This window comes from Carassius carassius, chromosome 16 (assembly GCF_963082965.1).
Source record: "Carassius carassius chromosome 16, fCarCar2.1, whole genome shotgun sequence".
NCBI lineage: Eukaryota > Metazoa > Chordata > Actinopteri > Cypriniformes > Cyprinidae > Carassius > Carassius carassius.
The window spans coordinates 18,232,133-18,259,497 of record NC_081770.1 but is presented as its reverse complement, the minus strand read 5'-3'; the positions used below and the strand labels follow the sequence as shown (position 1 = coordinate 18,259,497).

Genomic DNA, 27,365 nt, shown 5'->3' with positions numbered 1-27,365 from the left:
CTAGACTAAGAGAGCATTTAAAGGCCTTTGCAGGTGTTTTGAACCTTTTCACAATATTCTAATTTTCTGAGATACTGAATTTGGGATTTTCCTTAGTTGTCAGTTATAATCATCAAATTTAAAAGAAATAAACATTTGAAATATATCACTGTGTGTAATGAATGAATATAATATACAAGTTTCACTTTCTGAATGGAATTAGTGAAATCAACTTTTTGATGATATTCTTATTATATGACCAGCACCTGTATGTATGTATATATATATCAATTATTATTATTATTTATTTTTTGTAGTTTGTAGTCATTGGTCTATAATAGAGTCATTATAGTGTGTTTGCAGTGCTTTATGGAATTTTAAGGTTTTAAGTTGCCATGGTAACAGACAGTGAATATATATTAAATGCCACAAATGATCATGACCTTTATCCAGAGCAACTTAATTGTGTTCAGTTTAAAAACACTTTTTAAAAACCTTTAATTGCCAAACTTAAAATAACTTTCATTCATGTGACTTATTAAATATTTGTTTTATGCTTTGGGCACGTCATGCTGATCTGTGATTATACCCAGTAGTGCAGTTTTGATACACTCGGTTTATTAGGCTGTAATTAACAAGGTGATTATGTGGTTGTCTGTGTTTCATGTTTGTTCGTCTCGTGTGTGTTCGAAGAGCACGTCCACGCGCACAAGTCTCGTAATTAAGGCATATGGCTGGTAGAAGTTGCTTATGACATGCGATTTCACTGACTGAACATACATAATGATCAAGGATTAAACAAATGACAGCAAGGAAGACAAGTCACTGACCACGGGTGAATTAAAGACAAGGAAAGACACGACTGAAACGTAAAACACGTGATTGCATGAAAAGTCACCCCTTGGGTTTAGTCACAGCTGATCCAAAAGCCAACATCGCCTCCAGCTGGTATTGATCTGTGTTGCATGATTTTAATGCCATATATAAAACAGCATCTGTTTTTCTGTGCCATTATACTTTGATTGTACGTCAAATAACAATAATTACAAAAACGTTTACGATTGAAATTAAATAACAGCATGAATTCTATAAATACATATCATATATTATTTGCCTATGTTAATAATATCAATTCTATTTACGTTAATGTATGAAAAGCTACTCAGGATTCTTTCATTATTTTTAAGGCATCAACATATTTTTATTCATTTATGCTCAATATATATTCTTCTTGATCGAACTTCAGCGTTCGACACCATTTCCCATAAAATTCTATTAGATAGATTGCAGTACATTGGAATCAAATGCACTTCTCTGGCTTGGTTCACATCTTATCCCTCAATTCATACTCAGTTTGTTCAAGTAGGTCACCTTAAAACTAAGTCATCACATATTACTACGGGTGTCCCAAAAGGTTCCGTTTTGGGACCTTTATTATTTATCTACTGCCCCTTGGAAACATTTTCAGGTAATACAGTATATATTTTCATTGTTACTCCGACGACAACCAGCTCTATCTGTCCTCAAGACCTACTTCTAAACTTCCTCTTTCTAACTCTTTGTCTGAATTTAATGTATGGTTTTCAAGCAATTTTAACTTAAACTTAACTGTAGCTAATAAAACAGAAATACTTCTTGTTGGTACAAAAAAATAATTGGTCAAATACCAGTGATTTTTCTATGTGTATTGATGGTTCTATAATCACTTCCTCAGCACAGGTAAAGAGCTTTGGATCTTTTGAAGTACATAACAATGAGTTTACTCGAATGGCTTATCACATACGCAATATTAATGGCCTCCACCCAGCCCTCTCAATGAGGAGCACTGCAATAGTGGTCCATGCTTTTCGAATTGACTATTGTAATGCTCTTTTCTTTTGGTCTTCCTGTTAAAACGTCTTCCTTAGTGCATCTGGGGGTAAAAAAACAACAAAAAAAAAAAACAGATTTACTTGGAAGTCCTTAATAAGAAGGAATTTCATTTATGAAGCTTTTCTTTAAACAACATTTGATATTATGAGACATTCTAGCTAATTTAATGATCTAGTTGTGACCTAATGACTAGAGAGTCAGACTTGTAACCTGAAGGTCATGGGTTCGAGTCTCAGTACTGGCAGAAAATGTAGATTAGTGAATGAACAGTGCTTTCTTTCACCCTCACTACCCTTAACTGAGGAGCCCTTGAGCAAGGCACGTAACCCCACGGGCCCCACAGCAAAAGTGGCTGCCCACTGCTCTGGGTGTGTGTACTCTACTTTGAGATGGAAATTATAAGGAATAGGAAACTAAAGGAAAGGAAACTAAACTAAGGAAACTAAACATACACAGCTTTAGCCTACATCAAAACATGTTGGAAACGTTTGTGTACATTGAACATCTCGTTACAATCTAGTCTTTACGAAACAGTGGGAGTTATTTAAGTTACTTTGTCATTTTGGTCAAGAAGTGTCTGCTAAATGCAATGTGTAATTAATTACAACACGCTAAAACGCATGTGAATAAACTTACTTCGGCCAGTACAACGCAGTTTTCACCACCTGGAGGCTTGTAGATGGACCTAGCCACAACAGAAAGCCTCGTAACTTTCCAAAGACGTGTGGCTTTTAAACTCCTGCATTGTGTAGTAACTTACACCAAAAACTAGATAATTCACAATGTCCATATATGTGTGCGTGGAGGTAAATGGTCCAGGTCCAGAGCTCGTATGGGTCGATATTTTGGATGCCTGAGAGCTTCTCCAAATACTGCTGTTTTGCTGTTGGTGTAACCTAAAAAAACTGTATTCCATTGTTTCTATGTTTTCCATATGTATCGTGTGAGGTACTGGAGCAGTTTTTAACGCAGCAGTAACTTCCAGGCATGGTAAAACAGTGCGGAATTGCAAAAACCTCCTCTACAACCGAGTTAACAACACATGTAAACAATCCTGTTTCGCCGGTGTCCTGTCAACATGGCGGAGACTGTGATATAGAGGGGAGGGGCTCTGTGATATGACGACAACTCCTCACTCTCAACAGGGAACGTTCCCAGAACATTCTACTAAGGTTATCAAATTAAACCTAAAAATAACATACAGGGAATGTTCCTAGTATGTTCTTGTTTGGTCCCCAAAAAAATAACCAAATGGGAACCATAAGGGAACGTTAGGGAAACGTTCTGTGTTTGCTGATTGCCTAATCCTAACCCCAACCCTAATCCTAACCCCTCCCCCAAACCTACTCCTAAACCTACCAATAGGGGGGGTAATAATTTGGCAGGGGGTCAGAGTTGGGCACAACACCGGAAGCAAGACAAAAAAAATACTTTTGTTGGTTAGGTATGTTTTGAAGCTGGGATGCTGGTTTAAGATGGCACTTTGCTGGTTTATGATGGCCTTTAGCTGGTCATGTGCTGGTTGTAAACTGGCCGAACCAGTTTAGGACCAGCACATGAACAGCTAAAGATGAGTTTAAACCAGCAATGGACCAGCATAAACTAGCAAAGGACCAGCTCAAATCAGCATCTGCCAGTTTTTTTCAACAGGGTTAAAATTTACAAATGTATTTTTATGTAAAGAATAAGTTGGATAGGATGAAAATTCTGTCATCATTTACTCGCCCATGTCCTTTCCAACCTGCATAACTGACTTTCTTCTGTGAAACACAGGTATTCACACCGGTCTTGTTTGGTCCTATTTAATCAAAATCAGAAATCAGAATCAGAAATCAGAATGAGCTTTATTGCCATGTATGTTCACACATACCAGGAATTTGTTTTCGTGACAGAAGCTCCGCAGTGCAACATAATGACAGTGACAGAACAAAAACACAAAATGGAATAAAAAATGTAAAAAAATACAAATAGGTAGGTAAGGAACGAAAATATACAAATTGACAATGTATGGCAGGTATATTACAATGAGCATTATGTATGTGCAGATATATTATGTGCAAAAAAATGTAAGTGTACGCTAAGTATGGTGTTAGAAAAATAAGTGTATGTATATATAAATATAAAGTGTGTGTGTTCCACAGTTTTTATCAATTGTTCATTAGATGGATTGCCTGAGGGAAGAAACTGTTCCTGTGTCTGGTCGTTCTGGTGCTCAGTGCTCTGTAGCGTCGGCCAGATGGCAACAGTTCAAAGAGGGAGTGTGCTGGATGTGAGGGGTCCAGAGTGATTTTGCCAGCCCTTTTGCTCACTCTGGATAAGTACAGTTCTTTAATAGAAGGGAGGGTTGTACAGATGATTCGCTCAGCAGTTCGGATTACCCTCTGTAGTCTTCTGAGGTCAGATTTAGAAGCTGAGCTGAACCAGACAGTTACTGAAGTGCAGAGGATGGATTCGATGATGGTGGAGTAGAACTGTTTCAGCAGCTCCTGTGGCAGGTTAAACTTCCTCAGCTGGCGAAGAAAGTACAACCTCTGCTGGGCCTTTTTCACAATGGAGTCAATATGAATGTCCCACTTCAGGTCCTGAGAGATAGTGGTGCCCAGGAACCTGAATGACTCCACTGCAGTCACAGTGCTGTTCATGATGGTGAGTGGGGGGAGTGCAGGGGGGTTTCTCCTGAAGTTCACGATCATCTCCACTGTTTTGAGTGTGTTAAGCTCCAGGTTGTTGAGACTGCACCAGACAGCCAGCTCTTTAACCTCCTGTCTGTAAGCAGACTCGTCACCGTCCTGAATGAGGCCGATGAGTGTGGTGTCATCTGCAAACTTCGGGAGCTTGACAGAGGGGTCCTTAGATGTGCAATCGTTGGAGTACAGGGAGAAGAGCAGTGGGGAGAGAACACAGTCCTGGGGAGCTCCGGTGCTTATTGTACGGGTGCTGGATGTGTATTTTCCCAGCCTCACTAGCTGCTGCCTGACTGTCAGGAAGCTGTTGATCCACTGACAGACGGAGGTGGGCACGAATCAAGTTCGTTTCCCTCCTTGGTGCTGATCTTTTGGGAAGGTGTGAATACAGCAATTGCATTCTGGTGCGGACCAAATAACCGTTCCAAGACCCAGCTGAAGAGGTGGTCTTGGTCTGCTTCCAAATGAACTCTGGTACGGTTGAATGGAGGAACCAGTGAATGGATTACCTTAAGCACATGAGTGTTTTTTTTTACAGTTTCTGGTTCACTTGCAAAAAGGGCAGTGTGAAGGAGAACTGCCCCAAACCCCAAAAATTAAAAATCATCATTGTATTTGTGTCACAGAATCACCTGCCTCACCAGCCTCCTACACCTATTCACAATCACCTGATTACTAATCACGGACCCCTGCACCCACACCATTCAAAAACAAACTCAATCATTGGCTGGTCTCAAGGTTACAAGCTTCTCCTGCGGAGCCACATCACATCAACTTTACTTTTAATTACAATGTTTACATTTTTGTAAATCAAGGATAATTGTTAAAGTTTTGCAAGCAAAACTGCTTGATCACTGTGGTGATCATTACCTGATTGTCCTTTTCATGATGGGTCATACATATTAAATATAGGAGACACATCTGGACTGATCTAGCACATTCACACTCTGCCTACGAAACCATGCTGTTGTAGCACATGCACAATGAGACCTAGCGTTGTCTTGATCTAATAACCATGGACTTCTCATTCGTCATCTTGATGGCAGCATATCTCTGTACAATGCCAAAATAATCTCGCATGTCACTAGTACCCTCACACATGCCATGCTGTTTGCTCTGATAAACCCCCATACAATGAGAAATGTTTGCTTTTGCACGTCTCTGGGGAAAGTCTGGATGGTCTCTTTGGAACTGAGAACTTAAGTCATTTTTTTAATGAAAAAGTCTTAATGTTAAAATCGATAACTCTCAGTTATGCTGTAATGTTGAATGGCTATAGTCAATGGTTAAATATTAGGGGGGGGGGGGACTATTTTATGGACATCAGTAGTATTGGTATAAGTGTTACTGGCCTTCAGTCATAAAAAAAAGATGCCATTAAACAAATATTAAAAATAAATAGTCTTTATGTTGTTTGTACATTTATTCAAAGATTTTAATATGAAATTTTAAAATTATTGCAATGTAAAAGTATATTTAAAATGTTAAGAGTTAGGGGTATTAATCCTGATTAATTTCAGAAAAAATTGTGATTATTCAATCGATTGGCAGCACTAATTAATTACAATAATCCAACCTTGATGTAATAACTGGATGAATCTCCCCTTTCATTATTTTTACAAGACATAATTTTACTTTGGCTAACGATCTCAAATGGACAAAAGTAGACTTAACCAGACCATTAACTGGTTTATCAAGCTTTATTTCACAGACAAGAGAAGAACCAGGTTGTTTACACTTGATTTCACATAGGGGCAGGAGAATTAAAAGTTATCATAGGTGTTGAATACAAAATAAAAAAATAATTAACAAGACATCCATGACTTCAGGTGGTCAGGCAAAAAAAAGCTGTTATGGGGCAAATAAAATAAAGTACTGAGGCCAGAGGAAGCATATGAAACAAGTTACATTTAAACCAGCAGTCTACTGTTACAATATTTCAAAACATTCAGGCCAAGACTACATGCAACAAATAAAACACTTGACTCTTTATTTGGTGGTCAATCTTGACAATAAACAAAACCCAATCAAAATCTAAAATAGATGGTTTAAAAAACAAAATTCCAATGTACAGGGAATAATTTTACTACATCCCAAAGGGGAAATTAAAATGGGGGGGGGGGGGGGGGGGGCAAAAAGATAAAGAAATTGCTCTGGGCTCTAAAAGCACCCAGCTGAAAATCCATTGATATTTATTTGGTCCAGCTGACTTTGGGAATGTCGTAATGCTCTGTCAATGCGTCCAGGTGTCTGTTGAAATCCTTTAACACACAAAAAATATGGTTATTCACACACACACACACACACACACAAAAACCACAGGCTAACTAAAATATGAAGGTGGACATTATTAGTGACAGCCTCACCTCAACTCTTCTCTTATGTGTTTTGGAGGCCTTCTTTAAGATTCTTTCCATTTGCTATTAAAAGGATACAAAGAGAGAATATATATGGCAAGTCAAACCACAATTTCTGTCAGTGAAAAGGCTTAAATGAGAAAAAATTACGTAATTCCATTGCTCAGCATTTAGAAATGATCATAAAACAAATCAATTAACTACTTGTCTTATATAATATAAAATAATGAATCATACACACCCTTTTCTCTTGTAATTTGTCAAATGCCATCTGTGCTGGGGTCCTTTTGTCAACATAAACTTTCGTTGTTCCTTCTTCGTCTTGAGTGGCCAAAACCTGCTCCTCTAAACGTTTCCGTTCCTTTTCCTTTTTCTTTTTCCTATGGAAAAAAACAACAACCGTAAATTCTAGTCATACACACACACACACAACCCGCACAACAACACAAAGCTAGCATAACAGCTGACGGCTACCGTGAAGGCAATGCCAACACTTTCCCACAACACAGCTAAAAAATATACAGCTAGGTAAGTATTAAGGGTAACAAAAACATACTTTTTACTTGCTAAAGAGACCCCTTTAAGTTTTAAAGAGCCTTTTTGAACCGACTTGTACTCCGACATGTTAGCTAGCTCCTCTCTACCAACCAGGAGCTTTGTACGAACAGACGACGATGTTTCTTCTGGTTGCGAACTAACTTCATATCGTGTGCATACCGCCACCTACTGTGATGAAGTGTGAAGAGACTGTACCGATCCCATCTAAATCTTATATTCTGTTCGTTTTTCCACAATTCTTAAGAAATCTCATGATTGCACTTATTTGTTTCCCTGCGTTTGGACCACCGTTCAGAATACTGCTTAAAGAAAATTCTCCTAAAAACTCCCAAGGATTGTGATTCATCTTTAAGTTGATGCGTTTCTCTTTCATAGCTGATCATCTTATCATCATAACATGCTCCACTGATTCTAGTGTTTGCCTATAATGTGTTTGGTTAAGATTTGAATGTCCTGTTCGTATGTGTATTAAAATGACTTGTTCCCTTCTACTTATGTTATGAATGACATAAATGTCTGTTAATATGTTTTGGATAATGAAATAATATCCCTGTTGCTTTTTGAATTCTATCCAAATTAAAAGATACATTTCTTCCTCTTTTCCACATTATCCCATCATCAGCATACAAAGCCGTATTAATTCCTGGAAAAAATTCTTCAAATAGATCATTATTTATAATGTTAAATAATAAAGAGCTTATAACGCTCCTAGATTATATTTATTAAATAGCCTCGGTTTTACTGCCCTCTAGAGGACACGAGTGGCCGGTTTAGCTCAATAATGTGGTTTTACTTCTATTTCTTTTATATTTTGCACCTTCGTGGTTGAGATTGACAGATTTTTTGAGTCCTGCTTGATATTGAGCGCTATTAGAAACAATGAGGTTTGAGTCGTGCGTAAAGTGCGCATGCGCGTTGCAGCTTCACGTCCATGCTCTCTGATATGATGGTTACTTAATTGAGAATAAAGCAGAACAGCGAAGAGGCTGTATTAATGTGGATTCGTGCACATAAATGAATAATAGGAAATGAGAGAGTTGACAGGTTAACTAAACTAGCCATTAAATAAAAAAGTAACTATAGACACAAACATAAAGCTGTCGAGACCAGACAATGAAGAGTATTGTTTGGGAAAGAGGACTAAAGGACATATTAGAATGTGGTGGAAAAAGTCAAGGAAGGAAGAAAATATCTGTCCTGCTTCCTTAAAATGTGCACGCCATCCCCCTGCATGGCGTGCAGGGGGATTAGCTCAGATGGTAGAGCGCTCGCTTAGCATGCGAGAGGTAGCGGGATCGATGCCCGCATCCTCCAAATCTTGGGGAAGTCGTGGCCCAATGGTTAGAGAGTCGGACTCCCAATCGAAAGGTTGTGAGTTCGAGTCCCAGACCGGCAGGAATTGTGGGTGGGGGGAGTGCATGTACAGTTCTCTCTCCACCTTCAATACCACGACTTAGGTGCCCTTGAGCAAGGCATCGAACCCCCAACTGCTCTCCGGGCGCCGCAGCATAAATGGCTGCCCACTGCTCCAGGTGTGTGCTCACAGTGTGTGTGTGTGTGTGTTCACTGCTCTGTGTGTGTGCATTTCGGATGGGTTAAATGCAGAGCACAAATTCTGAGTATGGGTCACCATACTTGGCTGAATGTCACTTCACTTTTTTTTTTTAAAAATAAAGAGGATTTGAGGTTGTCATCGGTGTAGTAGTGATATAATTCCAGAAGATGGCAGTAATGCAACTTTTTGGATGCAAGCTGCCCTTAAAACCTGATGAAGAAGTAGTTGAGAGACAAGCATGGTGGAAGGTCCGAGGAGGCAAGATGGCTTACAGTGTACTTCATTGTTTTAAAAGGATAAACTTGCCTGTTTTTAATGCTTATAACGAGCTTTTTGTTAACACTCTACGGATTCAGTCTCGTAGTTATGCTAGTAAGAAACCAGGTAAGGAGTGTCGTGTATGCATTTTTGTATTTGTATACATACAGTGTCTACATTACCCTGCAGCTTCTGACCTTGTAGGTCCAACTTTCATTTGTGTTATTGTAATATATAATGTATTTCACATTATAAAATATTTGAATGGCTATTTTATTTTGTCAAATATTATTCTTGCCTTTCTTAGTTACCAAAGGCAAAGGCAAAGGAATGGTGAAGGAAGTTTTTAAGGGTCCAGAAGTCTGTAAGGATCCAGTGAGACTTTGTACACATGCAGTTGGAGTCAACATCTTCAAACAAGGCGAGGACCCTCTTATTAAACCCAGGGAGGAATATCCAGAATGGTATGATCGATGGTGTATTTTACTTTGTGCTAGGGCTGCACAATACATCTCTAAATTTCTAATCAAACAATTATGGATAGACTATTATTCTGCATGTTTAAGATATGTTTTTTGTTTTCTTTCTACGTGATATCTTAAGGGGTTTTCCATTGCTTTAGTATAACATTATAATACCATTCAAATCTTACTTTTTTAATATAACTTAAAGAAGAAAAAAAAAATCCGATGTATATTTGACATTTGAGGCTTAATACTATAGAAAAGCACTTTCAGTTGGTTTATTTTCTTATAAAAGTACAGCATGCGGTTGCATCAAACAATTGTATAACCATCATTCAAGTTGTGATAATCGTAATTAATAACCATAACAATTTCAAGGGAATAATCGACAATTATGATTTTTGTCATTATCGTGCAGCCCTAGTTGGTGCTTGTATATATGCTTTGATTTATGGAGACATGTTTCCGCCACGGAATAAAAAATATCTTAAAATTCTGAGTGTTTTTTTCTCAGAATTCTGAGTTTACATTTCACATATCTTACACTTTTTTTTTTATTTCTTTTTTTAAGGATCACAAGTTTTTATCTTGTTAATCTGATTTTTTTTCTTTCTTAGATTGCTGAGTTTATATCTTGCAATTCTAACTTTCCTTGCTTGGAATTATGAGTTTGTCTCACAATCTCAGTTTTTTTTTTACACGTCTTGAAATTTTAGCTTTTTTCCTCTGAATTCTGAGTTTACATTTAGCTATTTTGACTTTATTTTCCTGTATATTCTGAGTTAACATCTTACAATTGTTTTTTTGTTTTGTTTGTTTGTTACCACCAATTAAAAATAAAATTGTGATTTATATTTTTAATTTTTCTTTTTTTTTTGAGGGGGTAACACTTTATTTTTCAGTTACATCTATTAGTTGTTTATTACGAATAACTATGATTTTTCTCTCAATAAATCCTTAATTTTCCTTAATTAAGTAGTTAGTAAGGTAGTTGTTAGGTTTAGGTATTGGGTAAGATTAGGGATGTAGAATAAGGCATTAATATGTTCTTAATTAGCACTAATACATGGCTAATATTCTAGTAATATACATGCTAATAAGCAACTTATAGATGTAACCGTGAAATAGTGTTACCAAAAAAGAAAAATCACAAGTTAATTTTTCATGTTACCTTTTTTTTGTTGTTGTCACATCAGATTTCCTCCTCACAATTGCAAGTGTATATCTTATCAATTCAGATGATTTTCTTCTCTCTGCTGTGATTGTCTCTACTAAATTGTGAGGTGAAAAAAAGCTTTATGCTTTTACCTTTTCTATTTTTTTTTTCCACAGCAGAAAAAAAAAACTTCCATATTCTCAAATTAGCTAGAAAATACTGTGCTTGTAAGTCAAATTATACATATGTTGTCCTATACTTTCAGGTTGTTTCAGTTGGACCTCGGTCCCCCCAAAAACCTCAACGAATTGGAACCAGACAGTCGGGAATACTGGAAGCTTTTAAGGAAGGAGCATATTTGGAGACATAATAAACTGCATAAAGGCAAAAAGATGTAGAGGGTTTGGACAGAATCATGCGTCTTTGAGAGCAAGACCTAGGGGAACCTTTGCTTTCCCAGCATTCACAGCGGACATCACCTGAGGCACAGCTTGAGATGTGTTTCTCTTCAGAGGGGACTCTTCCAGTGTAACGAACAAATCAGTGCTGACAATAACAAGTGAACTTTTTCAGTTTTGCTGGTTGTGTTGGATCTACTGTGTCTGAGGATCAAGTGCTTGTATTTTTGTTGTCATTCTTTGTATTACTGTTAACCTCGTTGTGTTACTGTTCTCAATTCTGTCGCGTGAAAAATAAAATTTCTAATGCAAAATGTCAAAAAGGGTATTTTCTTATAGTCATGATAAACCTGGAAATGGCAAAGAGAAATTGTTAAAGAGTCTAATTGTTAACTAGATTAATGTATCTATGTATGTATATTTTGTGGAAGTTATGTGAGGTGACAGGTCACATCCCTTTAGCAGGAGCTTCTCCTCTATATGATGATAGTTTGCTGCTATAGGTCGAGAGAAGATGAAAGTAAAAAGCTCGTGCTGCTTGCTGTGGGGTGTGCATGCAAATACATCACAGAAAGAGGAACTACTGACTGAACGAGAGCTGCTACGGATGTTTACCATACTGATTTGCGGATTCTGTTAATCGTTGTTCGCAGTAACTGATAAAAAAATAAGTTAAACTGATATTTAGCGTCCGTCCGATTGATTTGATTATTGGTGAATGCGTGTTGTGTGCAGTGAGAGATTCTTTTTAAATAACAGTATTTGTGCTGCGGTCGCTTGACAGTCTTAAAGTTTTAATAAACCGGGGTAAACTCACTTCCTGGTATCTAAATTACCGTATAACAGGTAAGTGTGCTTTTGTGTACTGTTTGTCGTTTAGGTTTAAATATTTAAGAGCTTTTTATTTTATGTATTTTGTTTTATGAAATGAAATCGGACTGATCTAGGATCTAAATGCAATAATTTATATCGAGCTTTTCTAATCGTGTTGTGATGTGTTGGAGAACTAAAACTTGTAATTAATTACCCATGTGGTTGGTTATTTAAAATTACATTTGTTATAGCATTGACAAATGTGTCGTATATAGAAAAATAAAGGGTGCATTCGGTTCCTCATTTTCATTTTACTACAGGCTATGTTGGGTTATATTAATACAGGAACAAGTAAGCGTTAATATAAAACACGTATTGAGATTTTTTGGTGTTAATGTGTTTTTTTAAATATAATTTTAAAATGTATGCATGTGTGTGTGTATATATATATATATATATATATATATATATATGTGTGTGTGTGTGTGTGTGTGTGTGTGTGTGTTGTTAAAATAACAATTCTTAGATTATAAAAAAGAGAAGCCTTTCACAAATCTAGATTGAAACACCATGTTCATATGTACATACATGTAATTTTTATATTCATGCTAAAAAAAAAAATTAAGTAAAAAACGTTAATAGCATTGTCTTTCAAATTTGGATTACTCCAAGAATTTCGAGATTAAGATCAATTTTTTATTATTATTGCCAATTTTTTATTTGATGGACAAAAATATTCAAGAATTGTAGCATTTAAATGGGAATTTTTCTTTTTGGACAATTATAGCCTACCACCTACACATTTCCCTATTTAAGTCCTCACCAAAAAATACCAGTATGGAGTAGGTTTTTTTTGTTTTAGTTCTTGTTTTGATATTATGTGATATTGGTTGAGAGGCTTCCCCTTTTGTGATAGGGTTTGGGCAAAAACATATTTCATAATGTAAAATTCATAGTTTTGTAAACGTTTAGTTTTGGAAGTTAATTTGTAGTTTATTTTGAAAAATAGTGAACACTGATACCTATTGTAGAAATTACATTAATGCTTAAAACTAAATCCTAAAAATGTAAAAACATTCACGTCTGAAGAAAAATTTTAATAAACCTCTTCTCATTTATTTCTCAGATAATCATTTACCAAGTTATGGAGGACAAGAATTTGGGTGTAGAAACCCTGAGCGAGGCAGTGCTAAACAGACTTGGTTACATGTTAGACAATCCAGAGTGTGGTTGGAAACAGCTGGCAAAGGCAGTGGCCGAGCATCCACAGTTCTGCTATAGGTAGGTCTGTTACAGCCTGAATTATGTGGAATAACTAACCAATATTGTGCATGGTTATGACCAGTTCACATTGATATAACCTACTTATTTGTAGTGAGAAAGAGCTGACTGATGTCTCACTCAAAGTGCTAAGTCCACATGGCAGTCCTGGCCGATTCCTGCTTGCCCTTCTTGCAGACAGAGGGTGTACCTTGGCTTTCCTGCTTCAGTGCTTGAAGAAAATCGAGCACAGAGAGGCTGCTGGATTTCTCACTACACATGGTAGCTAATCTCCAACAGTTCTTCCATCCTCACTGTGGGGTGCCTTCGTGGTTAATGATTTAGTTTAGTAACCCAAAAGCTGAAGAGAGTAAATCGTATCACCCTCATTTTCTCTGTGTTGTTGGGTAGTGATGGAGCAGATTGATTTCACAATGCAACCACAGAGTCAACGGGTACCAGAGGGAAGTCCCGTGGTTCTGAGTTGCAGAGCAGTTGGACCTGTGGAGCTCACCTACCAGTGGTTCAAAGGCAAAGATGAGGTCTGGTGCACTAAATATGCAACTGAACCTGCTGATTTGAAATATTATCCTTAGTCTGGTTCTTTATGTTCCCGGTAGGTGCCAGGAGGCAATGGCCCAGAGTTGGTGCTGAATTCTGTTAGTTCAGCTGAACAGGGCCACTACATCTGCCGTGTAAGTTCTGGGGACAAGTACGTCTTCTCCAACTGGGTCCATGTACGTCTAGCAAAGTCTGGAGGCGCAAGTGCAGGCATGTGAAGATTTCACTTTAAGCTGAGTCTGAAATGAATCTGATTTCCTTTATTACTGATCAATTACGTCAATTACAGGTTCCAATAGTGGCTACTTCCCTTCGTCAGGTAGTGGGTTGTATATAACTCAGCAACCTAGGCCTCAAGAGTTGGTGGAGGGAGACGCTCTCTATCTCGAATGTGCTGCTTGGGCCAACCCGCCTCCCCAGTTCCAATGGTATTTAAACAAACAGCCAATGCCAAATGGTACTAGAAGCATCTTAAAGGTACTCACGAAAGTCTCACAGTTGAATGCATAGAGTAATTCACTTGAATTTACTTACTTAGGCATCTGTATGGGCTTGTCCACAGATTCCAAGCATAACCACAGCGGATAGAGGTATATATTCTTGCAAGGTTTACAACCTCTATCATGAAGCATGGAGTGATCAGGTTCAAGTAAACATCGGTAAGGTGTTTGAGACCAAATGATTCATAACTGTTCCCTTAAGTTTCAAGTTTGTATTCATTTATATAGCACATTTAAAAACAGCAAGCAGGGCTGACCAAAGTGCTGGACAATACACCAGATAAAAAAAAACCACTTTCATGACATTATATCACAATAAATTGCAAGCTAAAGAAAAAAGTAGGTTTTAAGAGAAGATTTAAAAACATAAATACAAGTGAAATAAATCGACCAAAGATTTTTTGTTATAGCATGGTCTGTTTTCACTCAGGTCCTGGTTCCTTCTCTGATGTCTCATGGGAAGCACCAAAAGTAGGTAAGCAAGATCTGTTTAACTGTATGATTTCAACACATCTGCTGATAATTTCTTGTCACTCACATGCACCTTATATTTTACAGGTGCATCTAATGCGGGTCCAAGGCAAATGGGTGATTGTTGCGGTAAGTGATAAGCAGAAGTGTGACTCTCGACATTTCTTGTAAAGGATCTGAAATCTTAATCTTGTTGTTTCACAAATTTATAGCCACTGATAAGGTAGCATTGCTTATTGGGAACATGAACTACCTGCATCACCAGCAACTGAGAGCTCCCATGGCGGATGTGCACGAGTTGACAAACCTTCTACGCCAATTAGACTTTAAAGTCGTCTCTCTGCTAAACCTCAACTGGCAGGAGATGCATAGTGCTGTTACTGAGTTCCTGCTTCTGTTGGATCGAGGCGTTTATGGTTAGTTCCTTAATGCATCATTTGGATTTCTGAAACTATAGAAGGTTGGGCCAGTTACTAAGTTCTACACTTCCTGAATGCTTGTTTATTAAATACATTTGGATAATTTCATCCATGTCCACCATTTCAAGGGCTGTTGTACTTTGCTGGCCATGGCTATGAGAACTATGGGAACAGTTTCATGGTACCTATTGATGCTCCAGCCTCTTATACCTTCAAGCACTGCCTCTGGGTGCAGGATGTGTTACAGCGCATGCAAGAGCGCCAGACGGGACTTAACGTCTTTCTATTGGACATGTGTCGGAAACGGTGTGGTTGATTGATAACTGTATCAGTTCTGCAATATTGTGCATAAGAATTTACTTGAAACTGACTTCTGTCTTGTTCATTCAGAAACCCAAATGATGAGAGCATCCCACAACCTGGCCCCTTGAGAGTGACCGCGAACATAGTGTTCGGTTATGCAACGTAAGTCTAAAGCAATGACTATAATTTTATTGACTTCTAGAAATTGCGCTTTTAATTTTCACATTCTGGATTCAGGTGTGTTGATGCCGAAGCATTTGAAGTAAATAAAGATGATCTCTCTAATGGAATCTTCATGAGCTTCCTTAAGAAAAGACTGATGGAGCCAGAGAAGGTCACGTTCATACTTGACAAAGTAGCAGAAGGTTTGGGGTTAAAGATGTTCAAATCATCGTTGGTATTTAGTTTGAACTACTTTTCAGACAACATTTTTTACAAAATGTGCTATTACTGTTAAGCCACATCTATGCCATAGGCTTCTATGAAATACTGATGACACTAAGCATGACCACACAGTTTTACAGAGTCACTGTCCATTTCAGACATGGGAAGGTGTGAAATCACTCGTGGTCGGCAGGCTCTAGAGCTGCGCAGTAATCTCTCGGAGCGTCGAGCCCTGACAGACAGCATTCAGGTTCCAGCATGCCAAGTCACAGCGTCAACGCGAAACTTACAGTGGGCCATCGCACATGGTGAGAGCTGTTTAAAATAAACCCCTTTAGTTTAGATCCTTATGCAAATTACTTTGGCGGTAGATAAAATGATGATAAACATGATGATTTTGTGTAAATTGTTCCAGTCATCCCAGACAGCCGCTGTCTTCGGTTTGAATGTGGTGTCACGGTACAGCTAGGTTTCGCTGCAGAGTTCTCCAATATCATGATAATCTACACTCGGATATTGGAGACACCTAAAGACATTGTGTCCTGCTCTGCTCAGCTCTCTGACTTTACAGAGGTAAACTGACTTTCTTGTAGACCTGCAAAGAATGTGTTGAGTCAGTCCTTAGATGTATCATTAATTGCTGTCCTATGAATGAATTTCCATGGTCTACTCTGCTTCAATTGCTTCAGTTTGGTGTCTCTTTGGTTGATTGTCAAACACATAGGCAAAGAAGCTTTGTTTACAATTTTCACAATGATATAATTTTAGGGTCCTGAAGTAGACCTGAAGCACAGCAATCAGGAGAGTCTTCGCGAGGCTGGCAGCTTACTACTGTCCATGGATGATCTATTGCCTCTGGAACAACCTCGGCTCTTTACTCGTATTAGTGCCCTGCAAAGGCTCAAGGTACAATATGCACACAATATAATACAGGGATTGGTGAAAATGAGGGAACACCTGGGAAATTTTATTTCCTTTAGTTGTTTTACCACCATTGGCCTTTAATACAGTTTCCAACCTACTTAAAATGGAGTGATAAAACTTCTGAATATTCTCTTCAGAAAAGTTAAATAAGGGAATCTGTGTGTTCATGTTTCACGTGTAAAAAGTTTCACTGTCATAAAACTGCTGATGACTTCCTTGTTTTATGAAGTCCCTCCTTCAGAAATACGTAACGAGTTATGATTGGGCCAGCGGTTCCTGTGTTGAGATTCGACACCAGCTTAGCATACGCTGCCCTCCCGGAAACGCGATTGGGCTAGTTTTCAGAAGCAAGTGGGCAGGATTTGTTTGGAAAACCTGGCAATCCTGATCTGAACGCACGTGCTGGAGATGTACTTCTAATCACAAAATTGGTGTCGCTGACTATAACTTTAGCAGTTGCAGCTATTTCATGGATGTTGGCTTTGTGAAGTTCTGTGTGGTTGGTTTTTGTGGAAACTTACTTTAAGGTGACTACTGAGATTTGCTGTCACTTTGTAAGAGTAGTTATGTGTTGTGTGGGCACAGTTCTTCTTAGTGTTCAACGACCCATATTATTCACCCTCAGTTTGTCCACTGTTCTAATTTAGCTGAAGATGTCATGACCATACTTTGTGTTCGCAGTCATAGTCATAAAAAATGGGCTTTTAAGGTTATAGATGCTAATGTTCAACAAGCTTCCATGATTTGTTCTCTTTGGAAGTCTGATATGTCATCTGCTTCACAAGCACTTGTACTTAACATTGCTGAACACAACTTAACACTACCTGTAAACTGATTTACAAAATAGAGAATATAGAAGATGAAAAGTTAAATACAGGATAATGACAATCTTTGTTTGTTTGTTTTTTTCACTGTAGCCTACACAAATTTTATTAATAATGGGAATTCACACTATTTTGTCAACCCCCTGTATATCTAATGTTTTATATGTGTATGATAAGGCATATATTTCTGATTTTCCCCTCACAGAAAGAGCTCTCATTTACTGTGTGTCTACACTACAAGTACACTAATCTGGATGAAGAGCTCTTGGAAGAGCAAAGAGTAAGTGTAGGCAAACCTTTAGTGTCAAAACTCAACCTCTACGAGCCACGACTCTCTCACACCTCCTCCTGTGACCTTCAAATGTCCAGTATAATGGAGTCACCATCCTTCAGTGAAAGCTTCAGAGCTAACCTACCCGACTCAAGCCCTTCCTCCATTGGATCTGCATCTACATGCTGGTCCTACTATCAGGGATCCATGGAATCACCCACATTCTCTAGTTTAAAGAATGAACCAGAGGAAACCATATGTCCGGAGTTCCTTGAATCCGAAGAACCTCCTGCCATTAAGAGTTTGCCTAGCGCCTCTTCTCAGGAACTTCAATTTAAATTTAGCAACTTACCAAATTCCCTTTAGCAAGAAAGTGTTCAAAGCTGTGCGTCTTGTACGTTATGGTGTATATGTAACAGTATGATTTTGTTATATTCCACCTGGCCTGCCATGTTACAGAAGCTTGTGAATGTAATGTAACTGACCCTTCGCAAAGACCTGCCTCCTTCATCACTGTTGCAAGAGTGCTCTCATGCCACAAATGTTCTCACTCAGTGAAAAATATATTGCAGAGCAAATAGGAAACTGACAACATGCCGACAGACAAGACAGAGCAAGTTACTTTTGGCATGAAACAAAGTCTTCACTTTCAAATTTTGTAAATTTTTAAGCAATTCAAACAATAAATATTTTTTTGTGGCTCTTTAATGTATCGTGACAGATCGCTGTAGCTCCTCAGTTCAAGCAGCATGTGAACTGATCATCTCATCCTCTTTACAAGTTATAGCATGAAATAAACATGAATGGACATCAGTAGGTATCTTGTATCAAATTCTGGAAGACGTCAATACACATAAAATTTAAAATTTGTCATAAACCCAACCTTCTCCTAACCCTTAACCAAACCCTACCCATAATTTATGTCTAAAATCAGAGGGAAATGATAGTTGAATAACAAGGGTGTACAAAGCGCCTAACTCTGTGGCTAAAACTGACATTTCCTGTAAACTTATCTCTCAATTCTGATTGGTTGCTTGGAATATTGTTTCAAGATCAACAGGGTTGTTGATCCATGCCGTGCCTGGGAGGTGATATGTTCGGTTCACTTAGTTTTGTCCTGGCCATAACATCATAACTTGTGAGACCGTAATATGTATTGTAATATATATATAAAATATACACTAGCGGTCAAAAGTTTTTGAACAGTGAGATCTTTAATGTTTTTAAAGAAGTCTCTTTTGCTTACCAAACCTGCATTATTTTGATCCAAAATACAGCAAAACCAGCAATATTGTGAAATATCTGTACTATTTAAAATAACTGTTTTCTATTTGAATATATTTTAAAATGTAATTTATTCCTGTGATTTCAAAGCTGAATTTTTAGCATCATTATTTAAGTCTTCAGTGTCAATGATCCTTCATAAATTATTCTAATATTCTGATTTGCTGCTCAAAAAACATTTATTATTATTATTATGAAAATGCAGTCCTGACATGGGCATATATACAATCATAAACTCAAAAATGTATGGTCAGGCGTTTATTTGCAAAATATAGCAAATACTTGCATAATTATACAAAATTTTTAACTCGTGGCCACGAGAAAAATATGTCATTTCCGATTATTTTATCCAAAGCGACTTACAAATAAGGACAATGGAAGCAATCAAAATCAGCAAAAGAGCAAAAATATGCAAGTGCTATAACAAGTGCTATTATTTTATAAATAAAAAGAAAACATATATAATAGAAAAAATAGAGCTAGTGTAAGAGGCCTTTTTTGCTTTTGTTAATTGTATAATAAATAAAAATAAATCAAATAGACTGCATAAAGATTAGAAACCCTAGTGTTTACATTTTAATGAAAACAAGCAGTTAGTAAATAGAGTGCCAGGATTTTTTTTTAATAGTAGAATTGGAGGTAGAGGGTCAAAAGAAGATGGAAGAGATGTGTTTTATCCGATTCTTGAAGATGGCCAAGGACTCAGCTGTTGGGACTGAGTCATTCCACCAGATATTAAACCATTTCATAAGCAAAAATCGTTTAAGCATAAATTACATCACAATATCGTTCCCGCGCTCATGGCAAATCGGTGACGTTTGCGCGCATGCGCCTAAAAGCCCCAAGGCAGGCGCATGCGTAGGGCTGCAGCGGACTGCGCCATTTTGCTTCGAGTGAGAAACGCTGTTTATCGCGCTTTATCTAAAATTCGGTGAGTGCGCGGGATAGAGATCGACTTCTTCTGCATCCACCGTAACGTTCTCACAACCAGAAAAAAAATGTCAGACTCCTCGACAGCAGATGTGGGGCCCGTGGAGGCGGGGGTGCGTAAATTATCGGAGCTGAGAGTGATCGATTTGAAGGCCGAGCTGAAGCGCAGAAATCTCGACATCACGGGCAATAAGAGCCTGCTTTCAGAAAGACTCAAAAAGGCAAGTGGAACACCAGATATAGACATATCAAATCATTTTTCAGCAGTTTGTGGTATAAACATGCTTTGCGTGCACACGTTGCTGGTACTGCAGTAATATCACGTGATTCCTGCTTCTTCTTTTGTCTTTTGCTAATAGGATGTATTCTGTGTGTTTATTATTTTGTATTTATTTATTTATTTGTAGGGTGTATTGGGTTATTACTGGTAATTTGTCAACCGGTAAAATGCATACGCTTTCATAACACTTTCTGTTACGCACAGCTGTCTGGTTGTTACAGACACCAAACTAGCTCTGCAGGATGTTTTGAATTCAGTGCTTTTGTAAAATGCAATGAATGAATGAATGAAGTGTAGGGTGTCGTTTTACAATAATGATTGATTGTTGTGAAGCTGCCAACAATGGGGAAATGGATGATCTTTATGCTTGTATTTGACTGTATAAATCATACTTTCGTTTTCAGGCCATTGAAGAAGAGGGTGGAAATCCTGATGAGATCATTGTACACCTAGAGATAACGCCTAAAAAAACACCTCGGCGAACTCCAAAAGGTAAAAATGTGTTTTGATGTGTATTTTATTTCAAGCTATTATATTATTTAACTACTACATCATTGTGTTTTGAAAATTAACACACAACTTTCTTCAATTTAATGGAGTATGTGTGTATATATATATATATATATATATATATATATATATATGTATATGTGTGTGTGTGTGTGTGTGTGTGTGTGTATGTGCATGCATTCATTCATTCATTCTCTCTCTACAGGAAAGAGACAAGGTGAACCTGATGAGCCTGAAGATTACACCCTTGAGGAGGACTCTGTTGATGGCCAGGTGCTTCGTCATTATAAAGTTGTTGATGAAGATGATTTAAGTAACTGGGTTTGGGTTATTTTGCATAGGTTTATCTTAACAGCCTCCTTCACTTCCTTTAGGAGGACTCTGATGCTATTCCAGAGAACATTCATGATATGGATATTATGGACATGAATGTCCTGGATGAAGCTGATATGGGCAATGGAGAGGAGCCCGAGGGCGACGAATATGACGAGGACGTCCTAGACACGCTATCGAACGAAGAGAACCCCGCCGAGCTGAGGAAGGATGACGCAAGTAACCACGACGCAGAGGATGTCACTGATGTTGTCCCGAGTAAATCTGAGGTAGGGGAGGTGAGGTTTTAAAATGACCAAGTCATACCATTGTTTTGTTCTTGTTGCACATTGTGTGACGCTTTCTTTGGCTTTCAGGAAATGGAGACTAATGACGCAGAAGTGAATGAGAACCAGGAAGCGCCTTGTCAGGTATTCAAGTTAATATTTTAGCATTTTTTTCTCTCTCTCTCTCTGATTGCATTGGGTTTATTTTGTTGATCTTTATTCATTTTCCACCTTTAGCAGGAGGATGATGGTGAGCATGGATTCGAGGACACAAAGGGTGAAAAAGGTACTGTATGGGGTTGTCTGGAAATTGCTCTTGCAAAGTCAGGGTGAAGCCATAAGGTCCTTATAGAATAAATGTATCAGGTTACTCAGGAAAAAGAGACTGGAAATCCAAAGTTGATTACTGGCTTTCTGCATGGCTGACTCTATATTTAGCCATTTTAAATATTTATCTAGAACCATGTTATAGTCTGTCACATGCTCTTTTTGGTAGGTGCAGAAATGCAAAGAGCCAGCAATCGGTTTCAGTTAGCACATAGTTCGGTTTAAATGGTTGTTGCAGATGCAATTTAGTGTTTCTAGGTTGCTTAAGAAGACCACAAAGAGAAGATGAGAAGAATTGGATCACGCTGAAGCGAAATCCCTGTAGGACTCAAAAGTTTGTTAATTGGAGATTTCACTAATGGACCATTTGCTTGTTTCAAAAGAAACCCAATTCCAGTAAAGATCGCACAAGCTGCTTCTTCTATATCACGGACACTTCAAGTACTAAAGTCGACGATTCGATGGACACTCGGATGTGGTGCAGGTCTTGTGGCTTTCCCTAGTCAACAGCTTGCCCTCTGCTTTGGGGTGCAGGTGAACTGAAACGAAATGGCCTGTTGTCTGGAAGCTTGTTGCTTTTTCTCGCTTTGGTTTTTCCAGTCTCTTCATAGGGTAGCTTGCCTTTGCTTGTGTATGAGACAGCAGAGGGCCACGTCCTAGTCCAGTTCCACGATAACCATTGCAATGTCTCAGAAGTGATTAAACTCTGTGCCATTCTATTCCTGTTAAATCCGTAGAAAGTGAGAAAGTAGCCGGGTCTTGTATATCAGAGCCACTTAAGGAAGACACCACTGAAGACGAGAAATCTTCAGTCTGGGATTCTCACAAAGAGGAAGACAATGTGCAGGACCTCGCTAACGCCGAGGAGGCCGCCAATTTGGAAGCCGAATCATCAGCCTTCGAAATGGACCTTGGTGCATCAAAGCAAAGTGAAATTGAATCCACAAGCCAGGACCAAGAAAATATTCCGGACAATTTGGTGGACGCCGAGAGCACTTCTGCTCAGGCCACTAATGCTAACGAAACAGATTTGCGCGATATCGAAAGCGCAGTTGATTCGGAAAGGGCATCTAAAGGAGAAGCGGTCGAGGAATGCAAGAAGACTGAACCTGCTGAGTCTTCAGAAGTCAAAGAGTCCTCTGTAGAGGGTGATGATCAGAAAAAGAGGTTTGTTGTTTTCTGTCTACTAGAACAATGGCTTTCTGTTTCATTGGCTCCTTTGTTAACAAGTATGGGTGCCCTTGGGAGGTATAATCGACTGCGCATTTCGTGTACCATTTTGTTATGTTTCTTTTATACCTTCAAAAAGTAATGTACCACAAATATGGTTTGCCAGTCCAAGGTATGTTTAACGTAATTGGGCTTCACGTGACTATTCAAGTTGTAGTATCCAAATCTTTGTTCATTGCCTGAGGTTGTTTGTCCTCACTAGGTGGGTATTTGTTTGTCAAAACTGGTGATCCGGTTTAAACTGCCCATTCAATCTCTTATTATGCCATTTTATTTTTCTCTAGCGGTGATGAGGATTCATCAAGCAAGCCTGACTCAAAAGATGATAAAGGTGGGTGTGCACTCAAGCTTTTTAAACAAGAAAAGGCTTTTGTTTCTGGGCTTTTCTAAATTGATTTTTGTGGCCTATCAGGTAGCGCAGCTGCTAGCGGAAGGAACCTTTGGGTCAGTGGACTGTCTTCAACCACGAGAGCGACTGATCTAAAAACTCTGTTTAGCAAATATGGCAAGGTCAGCATGTTCTAGAAGACTTAACTAAACAAGGTGGGATGGTGCCCTGATCCGTGTTTGTCACTGCTTGCAGGTTGTTGGCGCTAAAGTAGTAACAAATGCCCGAAGCCCTGGTGCTCGCTGCTATGGGTTTGTTACGATGTGCTCTACCGAGGAGGCCACAAAGTGCATCAGCCATCTGCACAGAACCGAGCTGCATGGACGGATGATTTCAGTTGAAAGGGTAAATGGTTTAGTTTATTATTAAGGCTTTAAAACCGTTTCTGTATTAGGACTCGCTTTATTCCTGTTTTATTTCAAACTGACTTTACTCAGACTTTCCAAAAGCTTTCTCTAGTGTGTAAGGGCCTTTATTTCTAACCTTTTTATTATAGATTGCACCAGTGTATGAAGTATTGCTTCAGAGTTGGGTGGCTGACAATATGATTGACACAAGGTGTGTAGTCAAAGCTTTGATTTGTATCTGTATTTAGGCTAAGAACGAGCCTGCCGGAAAGAAGCCTGCTGACAAAAACGATACCAAAAAGCCTGGCAGTGACCGAAGACACTCCACAGACTCGAAGACCGAAAAGTAAGTGTAGATCAATAGTATATGCAGACATCTCTGCATGCCAAATAACTGTAACAATCTCATCATATGGTTTCATCCGTACAGATCTGAGAGCAAAGATGAGAAGCCTGAAAACTCTGAGGGAAAAGGTAAAAACAAAATGGCTTGCATTCATGTTTGTCACTACCTTGAGTAATATCCTAAGGTATCCAGATGTTAATGGTTAAATCTTGCCATTACAGAGCCAGGAGGAGAGAGGACTGTTGTGATGGACAAGTCGAAAGGAGAGCCAGTCATCAGTGTGAAAACAAAAAGCAAAGAACGTGTACGTTTCATAATTGGAACGGTTTTAAATCTAACTGCCTTGTTGTTTGTGAGGTGGTGTTGAAATGTACCAATTGTTATCTTTTAGAGCACTAAAAGCCGTGACCGTAAGTCCTCCAGCAAAGACAGGAAGGACATTTTGTCATTTGACCAGATCAAAGAGCAGAGAGAGAGGGAGCGCCAAAGGCAGAGGGAACGAGAGATAAGAGAGGTGGAGAGACGCAGACACTCTGGGTAACTACTGCCTCCCCTCAACCTGATCTAAAGTTGATCAAAAATCAATTTAGCAGTTTTTCCTCAGATTTTTTTTAAACCTGTTTTATAACATTCTAGTGAGCGAGACCGCGACAGCCATTCGGAGCGAGAGCGTATCCGCCTCTTCCGGGAGCGGGAGGAGAAGGAGAGGTTGATGAGGAAGCGCAACTGGCTGGAAGTGGAGAAGAAGAGGCTGAATGCGGATCGCATGGAGCGTGAGTTTTTGGAGCGCGAGCGTCTTCGAATAGAGTTTGAGCGGCGGCGTGAGCAGGAGCGCATTCATCGTGAGAGAGAGGCGCTGAGGCGACAACAAGAACAGCTACGATTTGAACAGGATCGACGTTCGCTTAAGAGGCCTTACGACATGGATGGCAGGTATGCATAGGGTAGGGTTGCCCAAGTCCCAAATTTTCTTAGGGTCACAGGTTGTGAAAAACCAGTAAAAGACAAGGATTCCACAACCGACTTATTACTCGACCGGATTCTTTTATTAGAAATTTCTGTGACTAGGAGCATGTTGATTTGTCAGTTCTGACCATGCAGTCATGTCTAGATTTATGCAATTTTTCTGTTTCCTCTTTTAAATGTACAGAAAAGATGACTGGCAGATGAAGAGAATGACCATGGATGATCGCTTTGGACGCCAAGACCGCTACCAAGACTTTGACCACAGAGACCGCAGCCGCTTTCAGGATGACCTTATGATGGACAGGTAAACACCAGCAATATCTTAACAGCACCCTTGGTCTATAGATTTTGCTACTATACGGTAATAATTTACATGCATTTTATTTATTTTTTATAGGAGAGGCGGGATGCAAGGAGACCGAGACAACCAGGTAAGAAAAGTCCTTCACGGCTCTTAATTAATTGGATATTTGGGTTTTAGATGGCATCTCATCCTATTTTCTCCATCCACAGCACTTATCAGATCGGGACAGACATGGCAGGGACAATTGGTCTGGCGGATACGACAAGCGTGGAATGAATCCTTCGAGACCAGTGCCAGGCGGGTAAGTTGTTTTCCCTCTTGTCTGATGTGCTGTGGTCTTAGACCTCTCTTTGTTCAACTGTGCTGCTGCTTTTGTTTTAACAGTCGTGACAACAGGGACTGGGAGCCTGGACGTAAAATGGACGGTGACAGAAACTGGCAAGGTTTGTCCAATAAACATCTGTTAAGCTTAGAAAAGGTTGCATGTTCTCCTCCCTTCTGATTTATTACCTCGCTTTCTTTTTAGGAGCAGACCGGGGTGTCCCGGGACAGGGTCCCATGGCACGGGGTGGAATAGCAAGGTAGTGAGATTTAGGCTTTCATTGTCTTCTTTGGAGTATAGTGAGTATCATTGGGGTTTTCTTTTGTTGTGCATGAAACTAATATATTTGTCTCTGTAGCCGAGGTGGATTCATACAGACAGGGACATCCCAGTCGATCTCTGGAGCCTTAAACCGACCGAATCAGATCATGCAAGGCAGCGGGATACAGGGAGGTGGAGCCTTTGGTCGACGCTATTAACTTGCATCCTCTTCCTTTGTGAACGTGTTGTGTGTAAAGAGACTCTGCAGCTTGTATATTGCCATTCAAGCATTGTAACTTTTTTTTTTTTTAAGTCCACTTTTCTTTTCATGGTGTAAAGACTAATAGACAATTGGTTACATTGTGTAGAGATTTTATTTCGACTTTTTTTTTTTTTTTCTCCATTCCACGTCTCTTTAGATTTTAGTCATTTCTGTTGGTGAATGCTCAGGACTGTTTTGCTAAAATGAAACCTGTCTTTTACACCATGAACTTGATGTCCACTTGTTTTTGATGTGTTTCAATAAATTTATTGTGCGGTTTTCTTTAAAGGAGTGCTCTTGTTTTCTGAAGATGCCACTAGGTGGCACTTTTAGTCTAAGCATTAGTAGAGAAACTGGGGAATGCAAGTACATTTTAACATTTTCTGAAAAAGAACACTACATATCAACAATTGCATATCATCCAATCAATTGCAATTGCATATCATTCAATGTTAAATTCATATTTCAGGTTTATTTAGTAAAAGTGAACTGTTGCGTCATCAAGCACAGCTAATAATGTGGCATCTCTAGCCTTGGTTACAGTTTAAGATGTCTTTCCATTACTAATTTGAGAAAACAGATGACATTACCATCACGTCCACCAGCCAGTTGCTCAAAATGTCTTGATTATTCATGGTGTAGGAGGCTTATGGTTTTTAATAGACCAATATAAATAAATGCACGTCCTACATGACATTTAGATGTCAAAAGTGCAAAAGATTGCATATTGTGGAAGTCTAATCACTGGAATATTAGATCACTAATAAATCTAATAATAACCCTCAAGTTCTCATGTTGAAAGCAAAACCATTTTATTTTGGTGTATATATCCTGAATCACACTGCTAGTTCCTTATTGTTTAGCTGTTCCTCAGAATCTTATAAGTTAGGGGGCGATGCTGTCCCAACTTTGAACCTCTGAGTACAGTCGTGAATCTGTTTTCAGTTAATCATTGTGATGACAAACCTCGGGGGTATTGAGCATTGCTGGCTTGAATT

General features: G+C 38.7%; 4 protein-coding genes and 1 non-coding gene across 7 annotated transcripts; 4 read left to right on the top strand and 1 right to left on the bottom strand.

Moving 5' to 3' along the window:
- Nucleotides 1-6,216: 6,216 nt before the first annotated feature.
- Nucleotides 6,217-7,595, bottom strand: fam32a (family with sequence similarity 32 member A). Its single transcript, XM_059569398.1, has 4 exons — nucleotides 7,449-7,595; nucleotides 7,134-7,272; nucleotides 6,902-6,955; nucleotides 6,217-6,796 (listed from the first exon to the last, which is right to left on the bottom strand). Exons 1-4 carry the CDS (start codon nucleotides 7,514-7,516, stop codon nucleotides 6,728-6,730), a joined length of 330 nt encoding a protein of 109 aa, XP_059425381.1. The 5' UTR covers nucleotides 7,517-7,595; the 3' UTR covers nucleotides 6,217-6,727.
- A 1,096-nt stretch (nucleotides 7,596-8,691) lies between these two features.
- Nucleotides 8,692-8,764, top strand: trnaa-agc (transfer RNA alanine (anticodon AGC)). The gene has a single exon. It is a non-coding gene; the product is annotated as a tRNA-Ala (tRNA).
- A 455-nt stretch (nucleotides 8,765-9,219) lies between these two features.
- On the top strand, nucleotides 9,220-11,604 carry mrpl54 (mitochondrial ribosomal protein L54). Its single transcript, XM_059569395.1, has 3 exons — nucleotides 9,220-9,389; nucleotides 9,571-9,727; nucleotides 11,149-11,604. Exons 1-3 carry the CDS (start codon nucleotides 9,269-9,271, stop codon nucleotides 11,279-11,281), a joined length of 411 nt encoding a protein of 136 aa, XP_059425378.1. The 5' UTR covers nucleotides 9,220-9,268; the 3' UTR covers nucleotides 11,282-11,604.
- A 127-nt stretch (nucleotides 11,605-11,731) lies between these two features.
- malt2 (MALT paracaspase 2) lies at nucleotides 11,732-18,833 on the top strand. Of its 2 annotated transcripts, XM_059569372.1 has the most exons (17): nucleotides 11,732-12,127; nucleotides 13,221-13,375; nucleotides 13,470-13,636; nucleotides 13,766-13,896; nucleotides 13,975-14,125; nucleotides 14,205-14,392; nucleotides 14,478-14,574; nucleotides 14,846-14,890; nucleotides 14,974-15,015; nucleotides 15,099-15,302; nucleotides 15,434-15,611; nucleotides 15,696-15,770; nucleotides 15,846-15,973; nucleotides 16,151-16,300; nucleotides 16,408-16,565; nucleotides 16,761-16,898; nucleotides 17,946-18,833. In XM_059569372.1, exons 2-17 carry the CDS (start codon nucleotides 13,239-13,241, stop codon nucleotides 18,375-18,377), a joined length of 2,421 nt encoding a protein of 806 aa, XP_059425355.1. In that variant the 5' UTR covers nucleotides 11,732-12,127; nucleotides 13,221-13,238; the 3' UTR covers nucleotides 18,378-18,833. The 2 variants fall into 2 exon arrangements, with proteins under 2 accessions (XP_059425355.1, XP_059425356.1); XM_059569373.1 differs by lacking the exon at nucleotides 14,846-14,890.
- A 1,307-nt stretch (nucleotides 18,834-20,140) lies between these two features.
- Nucleotides 20,141-26,655, top strand: safb (scaffold attachment factor B). 2 transcript variants are annotated; one of them, XM_059569371.1, is made up of 21 exons: nucleotides 20,141-20,446; nucleotides 20,910-20,997; nucleotides 21,221-21,288; nucleotides 21,390-21,617; nucleotides 21,705-21,758; nucleotides 21,852-21,900; nucleotides 22,679-23,108; nucleotides 23,456-23,502; nucleotides 23,584-23,681; nucleotides 23,755-23,904; nucleotides 24,155-24,252; nucleotides 24,337-24,380; nucleotides 24,474-24,556; nucleotides 24,644-24,789; nucleotides 24,889-25,185; nucleotides 25,403-25,522; nucleotides 25,616-25,649; nucleotides 25,732-25,823; nucleotides 25,907-25,965; nucleotides 26,049-26,103; nucleotides 26,203-26,655. In XM_059569371.1, the coding sequence occupies exons 1-21, from the start codon at nucleotides 20,294-20,296 to the stop codon at nucleotides 26,321-26,323; spliced, it is 2,514 nt and encodes an 837-aa protein (XP_059425354.1). In that variant the 5' UTR covers nucleotides 20,141-20,293; the 3' UTR covers nucleotides 26,324-26,655. The 2 variants fall into 2 exon arrangements, with proteins under 2 accessions (XP_059425354.1, XP_059425353.1); XM_059569370.1 differs by having other exon boundaries at nucleotides 21,390-21,626.
- Nucleotides 26,656-27,365: the final 710 nt, after the last annotated feature.

Excerpts from the sequence above, each read along its gene's own strand:
- safb (XM_059569370.1), top strand. The coding sequence starts at position 20,294 with ATGTCAGACTCCTCGACAGCAGATGTGGGGCCCGTGGAGGCGGGGGTG. Across the intron at positions 24,381-24,473 it reads TGAAAACTCTGAGGGAAAAG|AGCCAGGAGGAGAGAGGACT; the intron begins GTAAAAACAAAA and ends TTGCCATTACAG. Across the intron at positions 24,790-24,888 it reads GAGAGACGCAGACACTCTGG|TGAGCGAGACCGCGACAGCC; the intron begins GTAACTACTGCC and ends ATAACATTCTAG.
- malt2 (XM_059569372.1), top strand. The coding sequence starts at position 13,239 with ATGGAGGACAAGAATTTGGGTGTAGAAACCCTGAGCGAGGCAGTGCTA. Across the intron at positions 14,126-14,204 it reads GTCTGGAGGCGCAAGTGCAG|GTTCCAATAGTGGCTACTTC; the intron begins GCATGTGAAGAT and ends CGTCAATTACAG. Across the intron at positions 15,016-15,098 it reads GCAAATGGGTGATTGTTGCG|CCACTGATAAGGTAGCATTG; the intron begins GTAAGTGATAAG and ends ACAAATTTATAG.
- mrpl54 (XM_059569395.1), top strand. The coding sequence starts at position 9,269 with ATGGCTTACAGTGTACTTCATTGTTTTAAAAGGATAAACTTGCCTGTT. Across the intron at positions 9,390-9,570 it reads TTATGCTAGTAAGAAACCAG|TTACCAAAGGCAAAGGCAAA; the intron begins GTAAGGAGTGTC and ends TGCCTTTCTTAG. Across the intron at positions 9,728-11,148 it reads AGGGAGGAATATCCAGAATG|GTTGTTTCAGTTGGACCTCG; the intron begins GTATGATCGATG and ends CTATACTTTCAG.
- fam32a (XM_059569398.1), bottom strand. The coding sequence starts at position 7,516 with ATGTCGGAGTACAAGTCGGTTCAAAAAGGCTCTTTAAAACTTAAAGGG. Across the intron at positions 7,273-7,448 it reads GTCTCTTTAGCAAGTAAAAA|GAAAAAGAAAAAGGAAAAGG; the intron begins GTATGTTTTTGT and ends TTTTTTCCATAG. Across the intron at positions 6,797-6,901 it reads CACATAAGAGAAGAGTTGAG|GATTTCAACAGACACCTGGA; the intron begins GTGAGGCTGTCA and ends TGTGTGTTAAAG.